The sequence below is a fragment of the Oncorhynchus tshawytscha genome, linkage group LG08 (genome assembly GCF_018296145.1).
Source record: "Oncorhynchus tshawytscha isolate Ot180627B linkage group LG08, Otsh_v2.0, whole genome shotgun sequence".
Taxonomy (NCBI): Eukaryota; Metazoa; Chordata; class Actinopteri; order Salmoniformes; family Salmonidae; genus Oncorhynchus; species Oncorhynchus tshawytscha.
The window spans coordinates 30485628-30512464 of record NC_056436.1 but is presented as its reverse complement, the minus strand read 5'-3'; the positions used below and the strand labels follow the sequence as shown (position 1 = coordinate 30512464).

Below are 26837 nucleotides of genomic sequence, written 5' to 3'. Positions count from 1 at the left end.
GACAGGCAATGGTCAAAAACCAGGAGGACGAGAAAAAGAGAGACTATGAAAAAACAGGAGCTGAGACAAACCTCTGGTAGGCTTGAACAAACAAGACGAACTGGCATCAGACAGACAGAAAACACAGGGGATAATGGGGAAGACGGGCGACACCTGGAGTGGGGTGGAGACAAGCACAAGGACAGGTGAAACAGATCAGGGCGTGAAATCTATGGTATTGATCAACCTAATCTCCAAACAACACTCACAGTTCATCCTTCGTACAGTCCCCAGTGCGGACCACCATCACTGTGTCCGAGGGTTTTACCATCATCCAGGCATACTTACACGGGTGCTCCTTGTTGCAGTCCTTCTGCCAGTAGATGACGTTCCTGCGGTTTAGGTTGGCTCCAGCACAGGCGTCGTACCTCCAGCCCCCTCCCGCCACACCCCAAAACTTCAGTTCTGCACAGTTCTGGAAGTAGTTGTCGTTGTCTCGGTCCATGGTGGTAAACCTCTAGTTCTCTGTGTCTTGGGTGAGAGTGTCTAAGGCAGAGCCCTGGAACAGACCAAGATGCCTGAGCCCAAACCGCTCTTCCTCCACCATAAAAGGACATACTCGCCCATCTTGGTGATGGCAATCTTTGTTCACTAGCTTGACACATAGCTTGTAGCGTCCAGGCCCTTGGGAGAGGTGGTGGAGGAGTTCATTCCCCAGCCAGTGGTCACCAGTCAGGAACCCTGCTTGTATTCGATACAGGTGCAGTTGAAGTCCACGCAGTAGGCCAGGATGGGGTAATCACCAGGCTTAATCAGGTACACTCCATCTCTGGCCTGAACCCCTGAACCCATCAACATCTCATAACAGTATCTGGGGTACTCTGCAGGGTGAAATAGCAACAAACTGAATTAACACCCACAGTACTTAGATCACACAAAGAGTTGATGGGTAACATGAGGTCAAGCTGAGTAAATCAAAGCAGATAATCTGGATTGCTTTTTTTTTTTTGGGGGGGGAATTAAATTATCTACTTCCCCAGACTCAGATGAACTGGTGGATTTGTATGTCTCTGCATGCAGTTTGAAGGAAGTTGCTAACTAGTGTTGGCGCAATGACTGGAAGTCTATGGCAACTGCTAGCATGCTAGTCGATACCATAGACTTCCAGACATTGCGCTAATCCTAATTTGCATTGGCACGGGAAACTACCTATAACTTTCGTCATACAAGATGAAGACTCAGAGACATAAAAATTGTATCCACCAGTTCATCTGACTCTGAGGAAGTAGATAAGGGGCTTCATTGACAAAATCCCAAAGTATCCATTGAACCTGCCACTCCCTGTCTTTTCAGCGATGGACTAATCCTTATGGATGTTGGCAGTTCCAACACACATGGGATTTCAACGTGTTCATCAAACATTGATGCTCTAACATCATTTCTCAGCTGTTTAGTATGACAAAAGTGTGTCACAACGATACACTAATGCTCTTATTAGCAGATAACAAATGTGAAACGTGTAACAAGTGTATAGAAAGGATGATGCAGAAGGGTCAATAAGTCATTCGGTCTAGACTTTGGCATTTGAACTACCTCCAGAATAATGGAGACTCAAAACAAACTTGTTTGTCTATCAGCAAAGATATGAGACTTAAAATTACCACACATAGCCCAAACATACAGTTGGGCTTCTCATTCTACATCATCAGAGAAGTAAAGCCCTTCTCAATCAATACCATTTAAAGGCCAAATTAAATCCCCCTGAAATGATACATGACAGCTACAGATCAGACTATTTAAGGTATTTGGAAGTAAGTATTTTGATTATTATTTTTAATTATTTTTAGGAATGTATTTGGAAATACACAGTTCCAAAACGCTATATACATACATTTTTTATATTGGTGTTTTTTCATCAGAAATTATTGCTTATGATTGCCTTCTTGTGTGAGTGTAAAATAGTACTGTTCAGGTGCTTTATTCATAGATTTAAGATGTGTATTAAAATATTTTTTTGTTGCAAAATGCTATACAGTGCCTAGTGAAAGTCTATTCACCCCTTGCACAGTCTTCACATGTTGCTGCCTTTAAGGTAAATCTAAACAAGAAAGATTAAAGGATGGACAATTAAAGGATGGAATTATTTTCGAAGCCAGGTAGGAGACCTGCGCCAACTTCCTGTGCTTACCGGGGGGCTAGAGAGACCGGGCAGGCACCGTGTTATGCTTTGGAGCGCACGGTGTCCCCAGTGCAGGTGCATAGCCCAGTGCGGTACATTCCAGCTCCGTGTATCGGCCGGGCTAGAGTGGGCATTGAGCCAAGTGCCATGAAGCCGGCTCTACGCATCTGGTCTCCAGTGCGTCTCCTTGGGCCGGCTTACATGGCACCAGCCTTGCGCATGGTGTCCCCAGTTCACCTGCATAGCCCAGTGCGGGATATTCCACCTCGCCTCACTGGCAGGGCGACCGGGAGCATTCAACCAGGTAAGGTTGGGCAGGCTCGGTGCTCAAGAGCTCCAGTGTGCCTGCACGGTCCGGTCTATCCGGTACCACCTCCACGCACCAGCCCTCCAGTGGCAGCCCCCCGCACCAGGCTGTCTCTCCGTCTCATCCCTACAGGTGCTCCCGCCTGTCCAGTGCTGCCGGAGCCTTCCTCCTCTCCAGCGCTGCCAGAGTCTCCCGCCTGTCCAGCGCTGCCAGAGCCTTCCTCCTCTCCAGCGCTGCAGGAGTCTCCCGCCTGTTCCGCGCTGCCAGAGCCTTCCTCCTCTACAGCGCTGCCGGAGTCTCCCGCCTGTCCAGCGCTGCCAGAGCTGCCAGTCTGCATGGAGCGGCCAGAGCTGCCAGTCTGCATGGAGCGGCCAGAGCCGCCAGTCTGCATGGAGCGGCCATAGCCGCCAGTCTGCATGGAGCGGCCAGAGCCGCCAGTCTGCATTGAGCGGCCAGAGCCGCCAGTCAGCATGGAGCGGCCAGAGCCGCCAGTCAGCATGGAGCGGCCAGAGCCGCCAGTCTGCATGGAGCGGCCAGAGCCGCCAGTCTGCATGGAGCGGCCAGAGCCGCCAGTCTGCATGGAGCGGCCAGAGCCGCCAGTCTGCATTGAGCGGCCAGAGCCGCCAGTCAGCATGGAGCGGCCAGAGCCGCCAGTCAGCATGGAGCGGCCAGAGCCGCCAGTCTGCATGGAGCGGCCAGAGCCGCCAGTCTGCATGGAGCGGCCAGAGCCGCCAGTCTGCATGGAGCGGCCAGAGCCGCCAGTCTGCATGGAGCGGCCAGAGCCAGTCAGCATGGAGCGGCCAGAGCCCCTCAGCCCAGAGGCGCCGGAGCCCCCGCCCCTCTGTCCCGAGCTGCCCCTCTGTCCAGTGGGTTCATTTAGAAGGGTCGCCGCCGTTGTTAGGAGGCCACGGAAGCGGACAATGGGGCGGACTAAGACTATGGTGACGTGGGGGCCACGTCCAGCACCAGAGCCGCCACCGCGGACAGATGCCCACCCAGACCCTCCCCAATTAGGTTCAGGTTTTGCTGCCGGAGTCTGCACCTTGGGGGGGGGGGGTACTGTCACACCCTGACCATAGTTTGCTGTGTATGTTTCTATGTTTTGTTTGGTCAGGGTGTGATCTGAGTGGGCATTCTATGTTGTGTGTCTAGTTTGTCTGTTTCTGTGTTTGGCCTGATATGGTTCTCAATCAGAGGCAGGTGTTAGTCATTGTCTCTGATTGGGAATCATATTTAGGTAGCCTGTTTGGTGTTGGGGTTTGTGGGTGATTGTCTCCTGTGTCAGTGTTTGTACCACACGGGACTGGTTTCGGGTTTCCACATTTATTGTTTTGTAGTTTGTTCATGTATAGTTTTTCTTATTAAAAAACCATGAACTTCAACCACGCTGCATATTGGTCCGCCTCTCCTTCAATGGAAGAATTCCGTTACAACAATAAAATAACAAAGATGTCTTGATTGCGTAAGTCTTCACACCCCAGAGTCAATACTTCCATTACAGTTGTGAATAATTTAAATAATATTCTACACATTTTACACATGAATACTCCCATGCATTTAAACCCAGGTCTGTTCGGTATATTTGGAAGTAAGTACTTGAAAATATTTTCAAATATTAGGCTTTTTATAGAACATTTTTGAAAGTACTGTCACGGCTTCCGCCGAAGTCAGTCCCTCTCCTTGTTCGGGCGGCATTCAGCGATCGTCGTCACCGGCCTTCTAGCCATCGCCGATCCACTTTTCATTTTCCATTTGTTTTGTCCTTGTCTTACACACCTGGTTTCAATTCCCCAATTACTTGTTCATTATTTAACCCTCTGTTCCCCTATGTTTGTGAGTGATTATTGTATTGCGGTCCGTTATTGTGGCCTTGGATTATTTGACGTGTAATGTGATTATTGTTCAGTTAAATTGCGTACATTACTCATATCTGCTGTCCTGCGCCTGACTCATCTACACCAGTTACACACAGACACATTACAAGTACATTCAAATACTTCCAATAGCTGTAGTTGATTTAGGCCGCATTATTTGAAAATATTCAAATACACATATTTGAACCCAAGTCTGCTACAGATACAGCCACACGTTTTACTGTAGAATCCATCTCTACATTTTGTTAGTAATGACATTACATGAATGTCCATACCATTAATTCCCTGGTTGAGGACCACCTTGTGCTCTTCAGAGGCCAGGAGACGTGTCCTTTCAGCTAGCAGGGATTCAGTGTGTACTCCCATCAGACGTATCACCAGTGCTGCTGCTAATGCCACTGTCCATGTCCCAAAACTCTTCTAACTGGATGTTCCTTCATGGTGAACAGACATGTGGATTCACCGAGTGGCAATGCATCATTTCTCAAACAATTTTACTACACCCATTCAAGAGATAATTATCCATTTTCATACATGGACAAAAAATGTGTAATTCTACTCCTGTCACAGTTCATAGCACAACAGTCCACTGTATACAATGACTAGAAATCCTACTTTAGTAACAATGAAACTTACTAAACTGTTACCTTCACTGTTACTGCACCACTGCCTGTGTGTGCTGAGCTCTGTGACTATAAGCTGTCAAACATACAGTCAACTGTACTTTGATAGCACTAAACAGAGAGAGAAGGGTAGAGAGAGAGAGCAAACAAGGCTAATCAGGCTGCCAACCATAGACCCAGAGTCCACGGAGGTGCAGTCCTTTCCACACAGCCTCTACAGGCCAGTCACGACTGGACTTCAGCCTAAGCTTCCTTCATGTCACAATAGGAAACACCAAGGGTTAAAGCCAGCCTTCACTTATCTGTGTCAAGTGGGATTTATATCTCACCTTCCAAACACTTCCTCCACTCTTGGGAAGTAGAGATTGCAACCTTAGTCTTGGTGTTGCAATGTCAGTTTGTTTTAGTTGATCAAGTGGAACATCAAACAAAACATCTTTTAAAATTGACTATCAATCACACGCATACCGTACATTTGTTTCCCCATCCCCACACCTCCTGTTTCACCTTGTTATGCAAAGAGGTATTTTAAAGCTATTTGTGATTTTAAAAACTAATTACAAAGATAGATGATCTTCAACTATAAAGTCCTAAACGAAGCACCATAATGATAAGGCCTAAACAAAGCACCATAATGATAAGGCCTAAACAAAGCACCATAATGATAAGGCCTAAACAAAGCACCATAATGATAAGGCCTAAACAAAGCACCATAATGATAAGGCCTAAACAAAGCACCATAATGATAAGGCCTAAACAAAGCACCATAATGATAAGGCCTAAGCAACTTATCTTCATGATGATTAAATATACAGTAAATTGTGTGGTGGTTAATTTCTGTATTATCAAATGAGAAGAGACAAACGTATCACACAAGACAGAGTTAAACTTAAACTGAATCTTTATTAGGGAGAGCTTTGAAATAGCGATGGCTGGTCGACGAATCACCGTCTCTGATGATTCCTTGAGAGCCCCGAGACAAAAGTAAAAAAATGTATTTTATAGCCAAGATACACCCCTTTCAACCTTGGGGCCAAAGGTTAAGATTTGTATGAAAGATACCTATAATACATAGCAGAATGTATCTGCGGTGTCAACAGTTTTGATTGTATAGACCAGTGTCTGGCCCTGCGACTCCAAACTGGAACCATCACTCCCTGATACGGTATAGAACAGAAACATGAATCCATGCCCTGGAATGCTCTTTAGGTTTTATCACCCAAAAGACATCGTAAATCTCGTGTCAGTTTGATCTCCCAGAGGCCCATCCTCAGTAGAACACATATACAACTGTTAAGAAGAGTGTATTCTGTTGAATGAAACAACCATTTGATGCAATAAAAGTATTATAACGTAATCTTGCAATTTTGCTCTCACATTCCCCCATTTCAAGAGTCCTCTCAACTTAAAAGAAAATTACAAGATTTAAGAACATTCATTCATGTCAAAAATGTATATACAGTGTATTCTACATAAACCAAGAAGCATAAAAGCAATAACTCATTGCATGGGTTCCTGCACATGACCGGCTGCTGTAGCACTGGCTCAGCCTCCTTCCAAGAAACTCAGCACGGTCTCCTATTTCAACCACCAACACATTTTCAAAGCATTCTAGCAATTTGTCTGAAGAAAAACAAAAAATGCATACAGTTTATGAGTTTCAAAGCTATATCTTCATAGACAGTGAAAAGCACATGTTTAATGCATAATGCAGTGCATGCAACAATGGAGTTTAATAAAATAAGCTTTAGTTATCTATCACACTCCAATGGATCAGCATGGTATGGTGGAAATGATTATTTCCATCCCAGAAACTAAAATTAGCATACCTTGTTGGACAAATCCAGGTAGTGACTCCTAGTTAAAGTAAAATGTATTCCATTGGTGCCTAATGAACATGACCCAAGACAAGCATCATGATTCCACTATTTATAAGGCAATGCCTATAGAGCAAATAGATTAGGATCAGTTTCCTCTCCAGATGAGAGTTCAGCCTCTCCATTCACCAGGGCATGCTTAGAATAGTGTCAACATCTTTAGTTCATAACAACAATCAAAACAATCAATCCCTAATACATTCATGGCTTCACTCATATAGTTATTAACATACTAAACTCAAATCAATCCTTCCGTTTTAAAAATCATTCAGTTTCCAAATCATAATAAATAAATAAAATAATTATCCAACCCAAATCTTGAATGACATTGCTCAGTGATTCAAATTGGTCCTAACACTCAAAGTAAAAAAAACTCAATTTAACACACATCAACATTGGCAGAATGTACATTTAAATTAACATCCAGTATAATTATCCCATAATTCTACTATTAAATGTGTGTATCACGATTATAATACAGATCAGTATCTCAATGCATTCTTAATGTAAATTACTATAATTTTATGTATTGTAGACCTCTACAATCAACCTGATATCCCAAAAGTCTAAAACAATTTTGGGCAGTTGACAAACGCCCTCCTTCAGGCACTGATTCTTCTGGCGTCCTTTTCGGCTTCTTCAGATAGCTTTACAGTTCAAAGTGGATGGCCGTGATAATGTCCCAATTTCAATGTCTCACCTGAGCCGCCATCACCTTTACCACCCATTATGTCTTGTCCATTCCTCAACCAGTATACCAGCAACACAAGAGAAGTTTAGAACAGATCTCTCCCCATGCTCACTCCATGTGGACTCCTCTCACACTCCTGAGAAAAGACATGAGATAAAAGCAGTTGATAGCTTAGATTGGATGCTGTACACCGGTTGCTGGCTCGGACTCATTTCTCTCAGTAGAAGTGGTGCAGACAGGGTCGTATTGAACGCCTTTGTCACTCTTCTTCAGCCAGTTAGAGGGGGTTTTGAGGTACACACTGTTCGGTCCAATTATCTCTTCCATGCATTAAGATACCGTCTGATGTCACTTTTCATGATAGCCTCGAGAGGACAGATCAGAACAACAGTTTAGTTCCGTTCATTAACTATATGATAAATGATTACTTTTACCAATTATTCTTAATACAAATGTCTAAACATATGTCAAAGCGAATAACAACACATTCTATTGAAACTATTCTTTCAAATTGGCTTATACTCCCTATCACACTGTCAACTTCATTGCAGAGCCACAGGATCAGGACGTTAGACCTATAACCCATTGGGAACAGAACAAACAACACAACAATACACTCCTTCACATATCACTCCATACACTCCTACACATCACTCAAAGTGTGTAAACTTCAATCCAAAACTTCAGAGGACTGTACCCTCCCCATTTTTAACACATTACTCTCCATGAGAGTAATGTGTAAAAACAAAAACACTACTGGTCAAAAAAATAAAACAAAAATTTAAAAAACAAAATCAAATTAAAACCTTTACTCTTAAGAACTCCATAAAGAAAAATAATTGTACCCATATGGTCATAGGAAAATAGACTTAGTCAAAGGCAATGCCCTCTCCTTCTTCCAAATCACAAATATCATAATTATCAATATTACAAATTACCTTGAAATCAGTATTACAAATGACCTTAAATACATTATCCAAATGGCTTTTCAACAGTTATCATTGTATAGACCAGTGTCTGGCCCTCCGACTCCAAACTGGAACCACCCCCCCCCCCGTACGGTATAGAACAGAAACATTAACTCATACTCTGGAACGCTCTTTAGGTTTTATCACCCAAAAGACATCGTAGATCTCCTGTCAGTGTTATCTCCCAGAGGCCCATCCTCAGCAGAACACAGACACAATAGTTAAGAATACTCTAATCTGTTGAATAAAACAACCATTTGATGCAATACAAGTATTATAACGTAATCTTGCAATTTTGCTCTCACAATTGAAACACATTTCTTCATTATTTTGGAGTACCTCTGCACTAAGACAACACATACAAGTACCTTATGAATAGGGGAAGTAATCTTTCCTAACCATGTGACCTGACAAATAAAAACGTAGTTATACTCTCAGTCCTAGTTATCGGCTCTAACTAGGGCTTGAGTATTTCAGTATAGCCTGACTAAAAATACATGAAAACTTCAGCTTTGCTTTCGGGGCAGTGGCGGTTGCTAATAACTAATTGTGCTGTACTGCTGCCCGGCTGGCAGTCACTCTGGAGCTGTCGGCACTGACCAACACATGCTCCCACTGAGACTCACCTCTTCTCTCTCACCACTCAGTGTACCCCCTCTCTCTACCCTTTCTCTCCGACTCCATCAACCAACAGCCAACCATTCCACTCTAAAACACGACTGCCTGGCTGAACACAACGGTGTCACATAACCTTACTGGCATTTTCATTTATAAAAAAAAAAATGAATTTACAATAAAACAATTTCAAGTACCATTTTAATTCATCCAACACAACTTCAATTTGTTCTCTACTGTAACCAATCAATTGCACACACTTTCATCCTTTGGATTAATTTCATACCATTGAAATTTAGTGAGGTTAAGTCATGTTAGCAATTGTGGACAAGGGTTGGTCATCTCAAATTGTAATTAAAATTCTGTGCTCTCTGGCACTCTACAGCAGGCACTCTTTGGGCACTGTTTAGGAGCCCTCAAATTAATTTGGTAATGCTTTTGCACACATCAAAAGTCAAGGAGTACAGATCATTGTGTCACAAGTCTATTGTGTTCTTATGTGGTTTCCAACTCTCCAACGACATGTCATCAGGACTAGACTGGAGCTTGGCTTGGGCCACCATTGCGATCAGGGCAATTGTAACAGGTAATAGTCTATAACCTAGAAAACAAGAACAAAGATGACAGAAATTTCACAAACACTATTTGCACTTGTCTTAGATATATTCAAATGACCATGTACCGTAAATTAGAACCCACCTTTGCTATTTCACCTGCACTTCCCGGAACTGAACTCAAATCAGGCTCCTGGTTCCAAAACTCCTTTAGCTGCTGTTTGAACACTTGGATATTTCTGCAATGATCATGAAAAACAGAGAGGTTTTAGTTACACATGGGGCGTGCCTGCACCACAAAGAATTACACATCTCCATAGCTTCCAGTCAGCATGTTAAGTAAACATACCCATCCATAGATTGCGTGTCAGTTCCTCCACTTGCTGAGAGCTCTGGCCACCAATGTCTTAATACTGACTGTACCAATCGTAAACCAGCTACCAGGTGCCTGCAAGACCACATGGGATTAGTTTAGTTGGATTTTCAAGAATTTGTAATGAAAAGTGTGTCATTAACGGTGGTACTCACTCTTCATATGGAGTAGTGAGGACCTTTTTCACTAGGGGGAAAAGGTCAACACAACAGCCAATGGAAACGCTGGGTGACTCTGACTCACCATCAAGGCTATCGGTGAAAGATAGAAAATAAATGTCATGAAACTTCAACTGTAATCATTGCTTTTTACCCCTAAAAATAAAAGGAGAAATGTACCTTTTTGTTATCAGTGGAAGAAAATCAACAAACACACCAGTGTCTTGGATCCTGAGGGAGAAAAGAGCTGTGCTATTATAGAATCACAACTTTGTGTCAATAAAGCCTTAGATATTTCAATCTTGACAAGTTCTACCGTACCTTAAAAAATACGTAAGCAGTTCTCCAACATTTCTTTGCCACAGGGTCAAAGCTACACTCAGTCTCAGATTTCTTCCAAAGAGCACCTCTGTCATTGTGTTGTGGTCTTTTGATAACTGAAAAACAGCAGAGCGGTGGTGGAATACATTCAAATATTTGTGACAACAAGCATATCACGATGATAAGATAATGAGACAACCCACCCATTAGACAAATATAATACACTACTGATATTTCACACCTCTATGAAGTAGTCACTGTTTTTTGAACCAGCCTCATCAGTCTTGTTAGGATGGGGGGCAGTGAGTGGAAACTCCCATGGGTCCATATAGAATATCTCTTCCATGTCCTGCACACAGGCCATTTCGTTCTCCTTGTTGGCCACATCACACGTTTTCCATGTGGCTGGCTGCTTCCTTCGACAGATATTGAGATGGTGGGTCTTCCTCTTACACGACACAACCCGCTTCTGTCTCCCAGGGTTGTTCCCTGAACGACCTACCGGACATCTACAGTATGAAACATAAATATGGCTGAATACTCAGAAATACTACACTCAATCATAAATTATATGAAACAATGAAAAAAGGTGTGTACGTTGTTCCAGTTGAAGATTTCATTAGTGGCAATCAGCAGTTGAACAATACCACCGCCCCTGTTTTGGTAAAAAGCAGGATGGGGCTGGAGAAATGTAACCACTCTCAAATTCATAGAGCTACGGATGCAATGACTGACCTTTCATGATATCAAAATTATAGTTATAACCATGTTTTGAGGCTATATAGTGTTTGTTACATTTTCTTTGTTTACAAACATTGGAGTAAGACAAGCTTATATTTGGTTCTGATGGGGTAAAATAGTTGAACTAAGCTCATGAGGCAAAAAAAAGTTATATTCTTGAAGAATCCATAGGTATCATTAATTTATACATACAAAGATGAATGTAGCAATGGCAGATTGCCCCTTTAAAACCGTACTTTTGAAATGGCAAAAACCTACCTCTTCTTCTTAACATCTTCCTTTTTACAGAAATCCAACTAAAAGGTAAAGACATATTACAAAATCAATTTCAATGAATTGTATGGAGGTGTTACCAAAACATTGCTGATACAGTTCTATAATGTCTATAATGTGTTGTTACAGTAATATAATAGACTGCAATTGAGAAGAATCATAACCCCTCCCTGCCGAAACTTACCTCCTTGGTGTACTTTGGATGAGAGTAGCATACTCTGTACTGGACCATGTCCTGCTCTTCAAGGCTTTGATATTCTCCCTCTTCACTATCATGCTCCTCTGGCTCGTCCGAGTCCATCATCAATATCCTGGAGGGTAAAGTACACATTGCAATCAAGATACATCAAAACTCCTCACACAAACACAAAGCTCTGTAATGGGAATATCCAGAGAGAGAATGTACAGCTGTTTGTATAAGAACAACTGTTTGAAGGGTTGACAGCCTAGCGAGAACCTGAATTACATCACACTGAACATACACTTTAAAAAGTCATAGAGATACATTAAGGGGCAAAATTATTCCCAGGTTTTTCTTTGGGCCTATGTTTGCATAGGGAAAGAATGTGTAAATACATATCTAGCTACACCATGCAGCTGGGTAAACGTGTTTTACCCACAATTCCTCGCGGGCACGTTGTTTATTATTTTTTAATAATGACGTAGCCAGAAAAGGAGAGCAATGTTTGGTGCCACTATTGGTTATGTTTCACATTTCGATTCATAGGAAGCTAATGTCCGTTTACCATTGTCACGATACATATCTCTCTTAAAGTTATCAGCCAGTAAAACCGGCATTGTAGTTTAAACATTTGCAGCAAGCGAGCTCGAGACAGCAGTAGAATGTGGAAGGATAGCTACAGATGAGCTCAATTAACGTTGCTTGTTAGATAACTAAAACTTCCTCGAGCTAACCTATTGTAATAGATAGCTTGCTATAGCTGCAATCACCTACCTGTCAGTGTTGATAGACGTTCTAAGATTTTCTGATCTCACAATGCTGGTTTTGCTATCCGTTCGCCTTGGTTTCTTAACCCAACCGGAGCCCCTGTTACTTTTCTCAACAATGACCAGACACGGTTGGGGATTCATAAATGCACTCATTGAACAATAGGAATACTGGACTATTGTTGTGCACCCCCTAGTGTTGAACATGCTTGGTGCAGTCCAATTCAAAATGTAAATATTAACTGCTTCAAATACAGAATGAATGAATTATCTATTTTTGGTAACTTTTAGGTTCATCCTATTCTCGTAGTGGATTGGATCTTTCACTGCTTCACTCTAAAATACTATTTTAATAGAACGTTAAGGCTGCTTGTACGGAGGCAATCACAAAGTGACACAGTTCTCATCAGTTAGAAAGCCAATGCAAGAACATATTAACTCAAAGCGAATTAATTGTCCTTTAAATGAGAACAAATCAACAATCACAAGCACACATTAACAATCACATCTGCTTTTATTGACTCATCATGCCTTGCCACACTGCATTTGCTGACTCCACAGGCTGCTGTTTCATCAGTTTGGTAGACTGATTCTGACTTCCTTATCAGAGACACACTGACTGATTGACTGATTGTGCAGTCCTCTAGCACTACTGTATAAAACACTAGCACTACTGTATAATACACTAGCACTACTATAAAGTACACTAGCACCACTGTATAGTACACTAGCACTACTATATAGTACACTAGCACTACTATATAGTACACTAGCACCACTGTATAGTACACTAGCACTACTATATAGTACACTAGCACTACTGTATAATACACTAGCACTACTATATAGTACACTAGCACCACTGTATAGTACACTAGCACTACTGTATAATACACTAGCACTACTATATAGTACACTAGCACTACTGTATAATACACTAGCACTACTATATAGTACACTAGCACTACTATATAGTACACTAGCAATACTATATAGTGCACTAGCACTACTGTATAGTACACTAGCACTACTATATAATACACTAGCACTACTGTATAATACTCTAGCACCACTGTGTAATACACTAACACTACTATATAATACACTAAAACTACTATATAATACACTAAAACTACTATATAATACACTAACACTACTATAGTAACACTAGCACTACTATATAGTCCATTAGCACTACTGTATATTACATTAGCACTACTGTACTAACAAGTCATATCCAGTGAGTTTAACCAAATGTTTAATTCACAAATCCTGTCAACAGGGAGATCAAAAGCACAGACTTGTAAGTTATTGAACAATACCAGCCTTTTAAGCGAGTTTCTCCCAGCTTACGTAAGTGGATCAGTAAGTATCCAGGGAGGTAACTCTATCCAGGTTGGCAGGGTGAGCAGTCTGATCAGCAGGCCCCCTCGCTGGATAACTTTGGGGCTTTTCTCCCCAGGACTCCCTGCCTCTAGGGAGATGACCTGGACCACCATCAATGAGACAGAGGAGAGCACCATGGATTACGGCCTGTGGAGGGGGACTGTTTGAGCTGACCGCCAAGAGCAACGCAACTCTTTTTAAAATTTATTTTACCTTTATTTAAGAACAAATTCTCATTTTCAATGACGGCCTAGGAACAGTGGGTTAACTGCCTTGTTCAGGGGAAGAACGACAGATGTTTTTATGGACGGGATCAGAAGTGAGGGAGATCCACATACACAGGGTCACACTCACCTTCCCTGAGACCTGCCTCTGCTTATGGTAGGGTTCCATGTTCACCGAACTAGCATGATGGATGTTTATGGCCTGTCACATTCGGTCATCATCATAGTATTGATAGAACAGTGTTTTCTTTCCTGTGTTCACTGCAGTGTACCACTGTGGCAGTGAGGCTGGCTGGAGTGATGTGTTCTCCTTTACTGCTCTGAATGAGAGCACTAGCTGGAGTCCCAGGTTTTCCATCTATGGAGACATGGGCAATGAGAACCCTCAGTCTCTGGCCAGACTGCAGTAGTAGACCCAGGTCGGCAGCATTTATGATCTCATCCTAAGTGGTTATGCGGCTAACTCCCGACTGATTGTCATAAGTGAATAGCATATCAATGTTGCTGTTGCATAATAACTTCAATCATAGTGGTGTATAATTGTGGTTAACTTTGTGTCACACCCTGATCTGTTTCACCTGTCCTTGTGCTTGTTCCAGGCATCCAGGAGGGTGCCTGGAACCTGGAAGAACTGTTTGACACGTTCCTGCACGGATTTTCAGAGGAAGTAAAGGACGATCTTGCAGCAAAGGAACTACAGATGGATCTCGACTTATTCATCGCTTTAACCATCCGGATCGATGGTCGGCTACGGGAAAGTAGGAGGGAGAAGAGGTCTGATTGCGGTCCCAATCGCTCACTCAAGGATCCCACCTTGCATCTGATGAACTCCGGAAGTCCCTGGTGTCTTCATCCCCAAAAGGATCTGAGTTTACCCGAGTTCCTCCAAGAGCCTACGAAGACTGACAATTTGCCCCTAGCTGATGCAGCCGAAGGAGTACGCAGACTTAACACCCAGAGTTGTCTGTATTGCAGTACTGTCGGTCATTATGTGTCTACCTGTCCCTTCAAGAGACCTAGCTCATTGGTAGGAATGAATACTCTGGTGGGTCTTAAGGATAATGTGTGCTTCTTCCCCTACTCACCTCCCTCTCTATGCCACTGTGGTGGGGCGACCAGTCCAAGTCTCTCCAGATACTCATCGACTCGGGGGCCGATATGAGTCATATGGACATTACCCTGGCATCCAAGCTGGGCATCCCCACTCAACCCCTCTCCATTCCCATGGATGTTAGAGCACTGGACGGGCGCTCTATAGGCCGGGTCACCCACCATACCATCCCCAACCTACGAGTGTCAGGGAATCACAGCGAGACTATCCAATTCCTCCTAATTGAGTCTCTGCAGATTCCTGTGGTATTGGGATTCTGTTGGCTCCAGTGACACAATCCCTCGATTGACTGGTCTACTGGTGCCATCGAGCCCGTTCTGCCATGCCCACTGCCTGAAATCAATAGCCCGTCTGCTGTTCCTCCTCTGTTGCCCCGTACCCTCCATATACTTCCTACTTTTCATCTGTCTAGATCTAAACCCATGTCTCACAGCCCTTTGTCTCCTGTTTGTTCAAGTCAACCAGCATTTTGTCTCAGCTCCTGCTTTTCCCTAGTCTCTCTTTTTCTCGTCATCCTGGTTTTGACCCTTACCTGTCCTGACTCTGGGCCTGCCTGCTTTCCTGTGCTTTTGCCCCTACTCTGGATTACCGACCTCTGCTTGACCTCACCCTGCCTGCCGTCATGTACCTTGGCCACACTACTCTGGATTATCAACCCCTGCCTGCCTTGAACTGTCGTTTGCCTGCCCCTGTTGTTGCAATAACTATTGTTACTTCAACACAGTCTGCACTTGGGTCTTACCTGAAACCTCATAGGTGAAATATGGAGCACGCTTTGGAAAAATTGTGCAAAGCATGACGAATATGTGCTTTTTTGTTTTCTAGGGGACTTTGCATATGACATGCATGAGGTAACATTTCTAAATATTTTTGTTTTCTGTACACGCTTGTCCATCACTGGTCAGTTGGTAGAATGATACACATACCATTTATACTAAGCACTTTCTCATGGGATTTTCATGAAGTTAAACTATGGCATACAGGGGCACACTCAAAGCTTATGGTATCCTCAGGGTAAGATGTAAAAGTGGGCTCTGTCGTCATGAGCCTAGACCACTTCATAATTACTATGACATAAATGGGTATTAATCCCCAGTGGTATACATCAGCGGCTGCTGTTTCCCTGAAATTAAAAAGCAAAGTTGGCTCATTTTATACTTTTCTCAAACATGGAGAAAAATGCTGGACATTAATGAGCAGACAACCTCAAAAATTAATAACTGCAAATTCATGCTGAGTTTGAACTGGAATGTCTAACTCTGTTCCGCGGCTTCCTTGATATTATAAATAGAAAAACAGAAATAGAAATTCTGTCTGAAAGCTCATTAAGGGCAATGGCCACTGAAAATCAGAAGATGGCCATGCCATCCACCGCAATGTGTACATAAGCTCAATTGCCACCATTAGAATATTTGTGAAATTAACAGTTCTGGTTTCATTGGGGTTTTGTTTGGTATGCAAATGGAACATTCCTAAAGTTGTCTGGAAAGATTTACAGTACTTTAGCTTTAGATAATTGAATGTGCTTTTTACATTTATTCTGTCAGCGTTATTATTTCAGACTTCATTAGCACTAATACTGTGTATTATGCTGTGGTAAATGACTAAATCAAACTTTTTCAGGGCAACGGTAGGATTGGAGATGAGTTCATGCGTCAGATCCAGTCCATAGCTGTCTACGTGCCCTATATGACCTGTCCTGGGAACCACGAGGCTGCATAGTGAGTAGGACCTGAACTTGACCCTATCTACTTATTTACTCCTCTCTCTCTCGCTCTCGCTCTCTCACTTTCTCACACCCACACACACCCACACACACACAGGCACCAGTCATTCAGTGTTAAACTGATGATAAAAACTGACAGTATTACGAAATCTTCATAAACAGTGAGTCAACATGGTTGAAGTCTACTTACTTTCTGCTCCCCATTAGCCAATGCTTTTCGCTCCTGGTACATATTTTGGTGCATTCCGTACAGGTCACATCTAATCAATGCTATTATTACATGGTTTGGGTAAAAACTCAGTACATTCTGCATTTCATTTTGGTGAGACAGACTGCCAGACCTCCCCAGACTTGGTATCCATAATGTGCTACTGTACTGTGAGGCAGGGGTAGAATCTCAGAAAAACAACTTTTTGGTCAGAGTGGAGCAACCACAGCTTTTCCACTGTAGAAAACACTTTCGTCAACTCCACTGTGCCATTGGAACATATGGGAGCTATTTCAGCTTCTAAGTCTGGAGCTGGTTCAAGAACCACCTCCATCTAAACAAGTAATCCTTGTCCAAAATAAACACTGGCTGAGACAGATCAGTTTCCTATCTTGCGTTTAAGCCAATGGAAACAACTGACAGAAACTCTATTTACCCCACAATGACTCTCAGACAAAGTCTACTGGGCTCAAATAAAATAAAATTGCATTTGTCCCATGTTTCGTAAACAACAGGTATAGACTAACAGTGAAATGCTAACTTATCAGCCCTTCCCAACAATAGAGAGAGAAAAATAATAACACAAGGAATAAATGCATAACGAGTAACTATAACTTGGCTATATACACAGGGTACTAGTACTGAGTTGATGTGCAGGGGTACGAGGTAATTGAGGTAGATATTCATATAGGTAGGGGTACAGTGATCAGGCACCCGGATAAATACTAAACAATAACAGTAGCATATGTGACGAGTCAAAAGAGTTGCAAAGAAGGTCAATGCAGATAGTCTGGGTAGCTATTTGGTTAACTATTTAGTAGTCTTATGGCTTCGGTGTAGAAGCTGTTTAGGGTCCTGTTGGTTCCAGACTTGCTGCATCAGTGCCACTTGCCGTGTGGTAGCAGAGAGAACAGTCCATGACTTGGGTGGCTGAAGTCTTTGACACTGCCTGATATAGAGGTCCTGGATGACAGGGAGCTCGGCCCCTGTGATGTACTGGGCCGTACACACTACCATCTGTAGTGCCTTGTGGTCGGATGCCAAGCAGTTGCCATACCAAGCGGTGATGCAGCCAGTCAAGATGCTGTCAATGGTGTAGTTGTAGAACGTTTTGAGGATCTGAGGGCCCATGCCAAATCTTTTCAGCCTCCTAAGAGGGAAGAGGCATTGTCGTGCCTTCTTCACGACTATATTGGTGTGTGTGGACAATGTGAATTCCTTAGGGACGTGGACACCGAGGAACTTGAAGCTTTAGATGCGCTTCACTACAGCCCTGTCAATGTGGAGGGGGGCCTCCTGTAGTCCACGATCAGCTCCTTTGTCATGCTGATGTTGAGGGTGAATTTGTTGTCCTGGCACCACACTGCCAGGTCACTGACCTCCTCTCTATAGGCGGTCTCATTGTCATCAGTGATCAGGCCTACCACCGTCGTGTCATCAGCAAACGTAATGATGGTGTTGGAGTTGTGCGGGGCCGCACAGTCGTGGGTGAACAGAGAGTTCAGGAGGTGACTAACATGCTGACCACACCGCCTGCATCTCGTGCACGAGCGTTGCAACATACACTTACACATACATGTTATTAAATCATTGCACCCACACTTCTCACGCGCGTCAATGAGCGTCTGCGTAGCCATACGCTTAAAGTCCTGCCTCTCCCATCTACTCATTGGATTTTAGGAGCATATACCGATGTAGGTGATTGAAAGAGTCCAGTTGGTGGTGGTAATGCACCTTAAAGTTGGTTGCCAACCGCCATATAAAGTCCAAAGTAGAAGAAGAAGCCTGAAAGAGGAGAGATTACTAGAAACAAACTTGGTTTACCCGTTTATCTGAGGATTAATTGTCGGAGTAGAGGACCTTGTGCATTTCAGGTCAAATAACAACCCAATGATTATATCCCAGAACAAATTAGCTAGCAACAGCAAGCTAGCTAGCTAAATTGCCATAAATATTTAATGCCTTTCGACCTGTCCCCAAATTAATATAGTTGGTTCATAGTTTGTTTTGATATTTCTTTCTGTGTGTCCTGATCGTATGTCCTGATCGTTAATAATAGCTATTGATAAACGTTTGTCAGATTACTCAACGTTATGCCTAATCATACTCTGTGTAACCCTGAGTTCATGTGGACAACCTTGATGCCCCTTAGATATTAGAGTTCCAGAGCTTAAGTCCTTGGAATCTGGGTTTAGGCTATCAGCTCAGTGAGAGATCTGCATAAAAAGGGCAGAGATTTACAGGCTCAACCATTCAGATGTGTCATATCCAGAGGATCAGCTGCCAACACATCTCAAATGCTTATACCATGTGTGTCTGTGTTTGTTCATCTGTGTGCAGATGCGAGAATGTGCTTTCAGATGTGAGTGTGTTAGCATCAGGGGGGGATTGAATACAAAACATCTAATCATGCACCATAATGTTTGTGCTCCTTGTATCCCCAGGCCTGGTTTACTCTTTCCCAGTGTAATGTGCCTAGTCTGCCTACTGTCTGGCCTCAATTAAGGAGCTGCTAACTGTAGCCTGTTTTTCTTGGCCTTGTCACCAGACATTAGAACATGAAATCAAAAATCAGTACCCTCCCCCCTCACTCAGATAACACCACGTTTTTTTCTGTGGCGCTCGTCAGAACCTAAACTCGTGGCAGCTTGCTTCAGCTTTTTTTTTACCCCCAAAACCAACAGAGTGAAAGGCAATTAAGCCCGGCTGACCACAAGAGTCCTTAGCATTCCAGCTGCATGAGACCAGCGTGTCCACATGAGATGCTAAGGCCACTATCAAGAGCGCCTTTGTTCCCCTGCACATATAGATCACTGGCCCGTCTGAGGCAATAGGATGTAACTGGTGCCATTTGAAACAATGAGCCATGACGTGAGCTGGTGATATTCAGACAGCAATTGTTTCTTTAACGTTTCAAAGAGCCTGGATTAAGTGGGCACCTTGTAGCACAGACTCATCAGTGACATGAAAGGGCAGATCTGATTGGTTAGTATGTGTGGTTTTTAAACAGTTAACTTTGGGGGGAACGTTGATTAGGATTAGGAATCATTCCATCCACATTGCATTTGACAAGGTTAAAGTTGGAACATCTCCCCTCAGATTTTTATCTTGATATTATTTTCTAGGAAAATAAAACACACATGGAAACAGCCTGTCTAGTTACAACTAGACCGTCATTGTAAGCAAGAATTTGTTCTTTTAACTGACTTGCCTAGTTAAATAAAGGTTAAATACTTTCTTTTTTTTAACAACCGATGACTCACTGTTTGTCATGGGGACACAATATCCATTAATGACACAAATAAGCGTATTCAATTATGCTAATCAGATTTTCCACTGTCAATAGGAGAAAAAAAAGAAACACTTTTGAGCTATTGTTCTAGGAAGTTCTAGTTATTTCTCTTCAGACATGCACATACAGCATATCATTCAGTATTTGACCAAAACAACTCCATATGTTATTGAACTTAACAGAAGTGCTTTTTTATTTGTATTGTCCAGGGTCTCCTAAAATGTATATTGCTTGATGTATGCGGTAAGTGGAGTCCCAGAAGGAGACCTTGGGTCTCGTGTCCATCCAACAGACAGTCAACTGCTTCCCTGCCTAGCCACCACAAGATGGGGGTATTAACCAGACTAAATACAGTACCTTTGACTCAGACTGTGCCGCTCACAGGGGTTCACAGGCTCCTTCATACTGCTGCATACTGCTGTGGCTCCCATTCTAACTCACACAGGATGGTTTGTGATTATCAAGTATGTTACCGCATAATGAGGATTATGTCAGAATCTTTGTTGCAAATGGTAGACCGGTCTTTTGTTACAAACGGTTTAACCACCAATTATTGAGTTATCATAGCTTTTACCTTGACCATGTAATCTTAACCCCTAGGTTGCACTATCCAATTGACTAGAGATCCTCTATTATCCTGAACCTGACCTTTCCTTTTAATCTCTGTCCGGAACTGTCTCTGGTTACCCAACTCTGCATACCACCCTGAATCCCACTGCTGACTTGCCTCTGAGGCTAAGCAGGGTTTCTCTTGGTCAGTCCTTGGATGGGAAACCAGATGCTGCTGGAAGTGGGGTTGGAGGGCCAGTAGGGGATACCTCTTCCCTCTGATTCCAAATGCCCAGGACAGTGAAGGGGACATTGCCCTGCATAGGGTTCTGTCTTTAGAATGTGATGTTAAAGCAGGTGTCCTGACTCTCTGAGGTCACTAAAGATCCATGGCACTTATCATAAGAGTAGGGGTGTTAACCCTGGTGTCCTGGCTAAGTTCCATAGTGGACATAGTACCCAAAATCCTGTTTTAGCATGCACACTGGACAGCACCATTGAGGACTTAAACCCTCACATAATTCCACCCAGGTCACCAGAAGAGATCAGCCAATGAATTATACTTGTGAGCGAACATTCCATAACTGCAGTTGGCAGTAAATCGCCAACCTTGACTTTATACCTCTTCAAACAACACACTCCAGGTGGCAGTATGCACCCTTTCAGTTTGTTTGCCAACTTATAGACGTAGTAGTCGAAGACAATTGGCTACTTCAAACTGGAGATGGCCTTAATGGCGCTGCCTGTGCAATCACAGACACCATAATGGGACAGATACAAAGATGCGATGTCATTCATCCCCTCTGTGACTCTTCCGCAGGTTGTTGCTGTAAAATAAATAGAGTGTTTGTTCTCAGTTAACCTAATTGGTAAAGGGTAAATAACCCTGTCAGCTGACCTCCAGCACCCATACTCACTCAGGGCTCTCCTGGTGGGCTGCTCGACCCTGTCTGCCTCTTACATAAGCCAGGAGAGGTATCAGACTCCCCCATCACCTCACCACGTACTTTACTGTTTTAACTGGAAGGAAGATTGGCTCCCAGTTTTATTGGTGAAATTAAAATCTCTAAACTCATAAAGACACGGCTAGCTCTTGGCTTGGACTGCCGTTGTTATAGTAACCGTCTTCCTAGAAAGGCTTTTCTTTTTACATGCTGTGTGTCAACACAGGTTTCCTCAATTGAAATATTGTGGAAATGGCACGTGTTTGGGTGGGTGGATAGCACACCTGGGACTGACGCTCTTGTCATGATGTTGGCCTGGGGGATAGGTTTATGACCGTCATAAATACCTCTTCCCCTCTTTTCTCTTCTCTAACCTACTAAGGTTACATTTTTTTAAAACCTTGGTTAACATAGAGAATCTGGGAACATCAGTATGTGGGAGGAAATGAACTGTATTCTGGTAATCCGAACAATTGAACATATGCAGTGGTACTTAATGAATATGATGTCAGTTCGGTTGTCATCTGAGACATTCTCATCAATGATAAGATGACATAAACTCCACAGTGGAAAGTCTATACATCAGAGTTATCAGATTCACATGGAATTGTTGTTCAATTTAAATGTTTGAATATGAAATTATTTGTGATGGGATGAAATGTGATTTTAGCTTCTAAAATGTGAGTTAGGGCTGCTCACTCAGTGGCCTGCCCACGTGAAGAGACAGAGGTTGTAAACTTTTCACACACACCCCTTCTCTTCCTTCCTATATAAGCTCTTGACGACAACATAACTTCCTGTTCCGCGGATGTGAGATGACGATCCCATGTCAGAATGGTTCAGATAAAAACTACAGAATGAAGCCAACATCAGCATGAGCTTTGGTTTCGAATGGTATGAACCTTGAACTCTTATTCACAACAGAAGTGATACCTCCTAGCCGTTGAGTTAGCGACCACAGCTGCAAACGCAGGTTAGGAAGGAACAGACAGAGTATACCATCTACCACACAACGACATTACTACAACTTATCCAAGTGACCACCAGAGACATTCTTCAAAGGACAAAGGACTCGGTTTGGCAACACAGTCTTCCATCTACCACCAATCTACTGAAGCGCAGCTCAGAGTAAATATTTATTGCATTTTCCTTTTCCAAATGGGCGGTAATTTAGAATGCACAAGATACTGTATTTACGATAGCACAGCTTCTTCCCTTTGATCCTCAGTCTTCCCGCTCTTTCACTCAAACCCAGCCCCTTTTCCTTTGTGTAACAAGCTGTCATATCTGTTCCGCCCGCTAGGGACGTTTCCTATGACGTAAAGAATTATCCAGGTATAATGAATTATTTGTATATGTTATTCTGTGTGATTAGTTAGGTATTTAGTAAATAAATAATTAAACCCAATTTTGTATTGCTGATTCAACTTGTTAGCCAGGATTCTTGCAGATAACCAAGAATTTATGTTTTACTTCTGTAGTCATTAGGAGAGATAGTCATCTCCATGACGAATGTGAGTGTGGGATTGGTGGGAGGGAGGGAGAGGTAACGACCACAATTGTCTAGCAATTAGAAAAACAGTCTCATTGTGTTATAGAATGAATCTTTCTGCAGAATGTATTCTGAATAGCTGTCTAAGATTAGCTTTGCTTACGAGTACAGACAAGAGGACCACAAAATGATAAGAGAAAGCGAAGGTCTCTGACGCTAATTATCTCACTGAGATATTTAAGGCACCTAGATTGCACACTACATACATATGAAATCTACTTCTTTCTTGATTATGGCGTAGACCTCATCTTCAAGCAGTACGAGTGGCTTAAGGATCTTGAGGTAAAGTACTTAAAGGGCCAATGCAGCCATTTTTATCTCAATATCAAATATTTTCTGGGTGACAATTAAGTACCGTATGGTGATTGTTTTAAAATTGTTATAAAAAAAGCAAAAATAGCTTCTTATCAAAGAGTTTCTCAAGCAAGAATTTTGCTCAGACTGTCTGCAAGTGGTCTGAGCAGGGAGGGGAAAACTACAAAACTAGGTGTTATTGGCAGAGAGGTTTGGAACTGTCATTATTATTGGTCTATTAACTCATTTAGCACCTGGTGATGTCGCCAGGCAAGCCAAAACTCCATCCCACCACCAAAACAGGCTGAGATTTCTAAAAGGGCATTATCAAAATTTTCACAATTTCACAGTATTATTCCAACCTCATAGTGTGGAGATATACAGTTGAAGTCAGAGGTTTACATACACCTTAGCCAAATACATTTAAACCCAGTTTTTCCACAATTCCTGACATTTAATCCAAGTACAAATTCACAGTCTTAGGTCAGTTAGGATCACCACTTTCTTTTTTAAGAATGTGAAATGTCAGAATAATACTAGAGAGAATGATTTATTTAAGCTTTTATTTCTTTCATCACATTCCCAGTGGGTCAGAAGTTTACATACACTCAATTAGTATTTGGTAGCATTGCCTTTAAATTGTTTAACTTGGGTCAAACGTTTCGGGTAGCCTTCCACTGTCACATGGGATGACGCTGGAGAGACGAAGCAAGTATGGGGAGTCAAACATTTAATATAGAACGGACATAAAACGAGACAGGACCAGCTTCAGCAAACAAGTAATATAGACAGAAAACAATGAATGCAGCAGCAGGGAACAGAGCAAGGGAACTGACAACAATAGGGGAGGAAATAAACTCAGATGACTGAGTCCAGGTGAGTCCAATATCGCTGTTGCATGTGACGAGGGAAGGCAGGTGTGTGTAATAGATGGCAGGAGTGCATGATGCAGGGCAGCCTGGCGCCCTCAAGCGTTGGGGGAGGGAGAGCGTGATCAGACGTAACAGTACCCCCCCCGTCTGGCGACCCGCCTGGGCGAACTGGCCGAGAAATGGGCGCTGGGCAAGCCGGTTGGGGCGTGGAAGCCCAACAAACCGGCAGGAGCGTGGGAGCCTGGAGAGCCGGCTGAGGCATGGAAACCCGATGATTCGGCTGAGGCAAGACACCTGTCGATCCCGCTGCAGAGAGGGAGCCTGGTGGAGTGTGATGTGGTATGGAAACGGCCGAGCCAACCGAGAGGAGGAAACCTCTCGAGCCAGCCAGGGCGTGGAAACCCGACGGGCTGACTTAGGCACCCCCAGTTCCGTCGGCGGCAGAATCCACCCCAACGTCACCAACAAAACAAAAGAAACTCCTGAACCGGCTGGGAGAACAAGAACTGACGATCCGGCTGAGGCCCGAGGTGGGATGGGCGTCATCCAAGCCAACTGGTGCAAGGATACCTCTCGAGCCAGCTAGGGCATGGAAGCCCTACGAGCTGGCTAGGTTCCCCCGGTACCATCGGCCGCGACCCAGAGCCGATGTCACCATAAACCGGAATGCCAGTACTCCCCTATGCTTCGTATGATGGCTGCTGCATTCTGTCATATGGGATGACGCTGGAGAGACGAAGCAAGTACGGGGAGTCAAGCATTTAATAAAGAACGGACATGGAACGAGTCAGGAACAGGGTCAGCAAATGAGTAATATAGACAAAAAGCAATGAATGCAGCAGCAGGGAACAGAGCAAGAGAACTGACAAATATAGGGGAGAAAATAAACAGGTGATGACTGAGTCCAGGTGAGTCCAATATCGCTGATGCACATGATGAGGGAAGGCAGGTGTGAGTAATTGATGGCAGGAGTGCGTGATGCATTGCAGCCTGGCACCTTCAATCGCCAAGGTGGGGGGGAGCAGATGTGACATCCACAAGCTTCCCACAGTAAGTTGGGTGAATTTTGGCCCATTCCTTTTTCAGTTCTGCCCACAAATTCTCCATAGGATTGAGATCAGGGCTTTGTGATGGCCACTCCAATACCTTGACATTGTTGTCCTTAAGACATTTTGCCACAACTTTGGAAGTGTGCTTGGGGTCATTGTCCATTTGGAAGACCCATTTGCGACCAAGCTTTAACTTCCTGACTGATGTCTTGAGATGTTGCTTCAAGATATCCACATCATTTTCCTCCCTCATGATGCCATCTATTTTGTGAAGTGCACCAGTCCCTCATGCAGCAAAGCACCCCCACATCATGATGTTGCCACCCCCATGCTTCACGGTTGGGATGGTGTTCTTTGGCTTGCAAGCCACCCCCTTTTTCCTCCAAACATAACGATGGTCAATATGGCCAAACAGTTCTACTTTTGTTTCATCAAACCAGAGGACATTTCTCCAAAAAGTACGATCTTTGTCTCCATGTGCAGTTGCAAACCGTATTCTGGCTTTTTTGGGGCGGTTTTGGAGCAGTGGCTTCTTCATTGCTGAGAGGCCTTTCAGGTTATGTCAATATAGGACTCATTTTACTTTGGATATAGATACTTTTGCACCGGTTTCCTCCAGAATCTTCACAAGGTCCTTTGCTGTTGTTCTGGGATTGATTTGCACTTTTCGCACCAAAGTACGTTCATCTCTAGGAGACAGAACGCATATCTTTCCTGAGTGCTATGACGGCTGCGTAGTCCCATGGTGTTTGTACTTGCGTACTATTGTTTGTACAGATGAACGTGGTACATTCAGGCGTTTGTAAATTGCTCCCAAGGATGAACCAGAATTTTGGAGGTCTACAATTATTTTTCTGAGGTCTTGGCTGATTTCTTTTGATTTCCCCATGATGTCAATCAAAGAGGCACTGAGTTTGAATGTAGGCCTTGAAATACATCCACAGGTTCACCTCTAATTGACTCAAATGACGTCAATTAGCCTATCAGAAGCTTCTAAAGCCATGACATAATTTTCAGGAATTTTCCAAGCTGTTTAAAGGCACAGTCAACTTAGTGTATTATAAGTAAAATAATCTGTCTATAAACAATTGTTGGACAAATTACTTGTGTCATGCTTTTTAATGACTTCAACCTAAGTATATGTAAGTA

General features: G+C 43.2%; 1 protein-coding gene and 1 pseudogene across 3 annotated transcripts; both read right to left on the bottom strand.

Annotated features, from left to right (window-relative positions):
• Nucleotides 1–130: 130 nt before the first annotated feature.
• LOC112257137 lies at nucleotides 131–5064 on the bottom strand (annotated as a pseudogene).
• A 781-nt stretch (nucleotides 5065–5845) lies between these two features.
• On the bottom strand, nucleotides 5846–17306 carry LOC112256662 (KATNB1-like protein 1). Of its 3 annotated transcripts, none has more exons than XM_024430066.2 (10): nucleotides 17119–17306; nucleotides 11718–11844; nucleotides 11519–11556; nucleotides 10761–11028; nucleotides 10520–10635; nucleotides 10379–10429; nucleotides 10196–10291; nucleotides 10017–10115; nucleotides 9813–9906; nucleotides 5846–9714 (listed from the first exon to the last, which is right to left on the bottom strand). In XM_024430066.2, exons 1-10 carry the CDS (start codon nucleotides 17130–17132, stop codon nucleotides 9682–9684), a joined length of 936 nt encoding a protein of 311 aa, XP_024285834.1. In that variant the 5' UTR covers nucleotides 17133–17306; the 3' UTR covers nucleotides 5846–9681. The 3 variants fall into 3 exon arrangements, with proteins under 3 accessions (XP_024285834.1, XP_024285833.1, XP_042181335.1); XM_024430065.2 differs by lacking the exon at nucleotides 17119–17306 and adding an exon at nucleotides 12489–12648; XM_042325401.1 differs by lacking the exon at nucleotides 17119–17306 and adding an exon at nucleotides 12016–12136.
• Between the last annotated feature and the right edge of the window lie 9531 nt (nucleotides 17307–26837).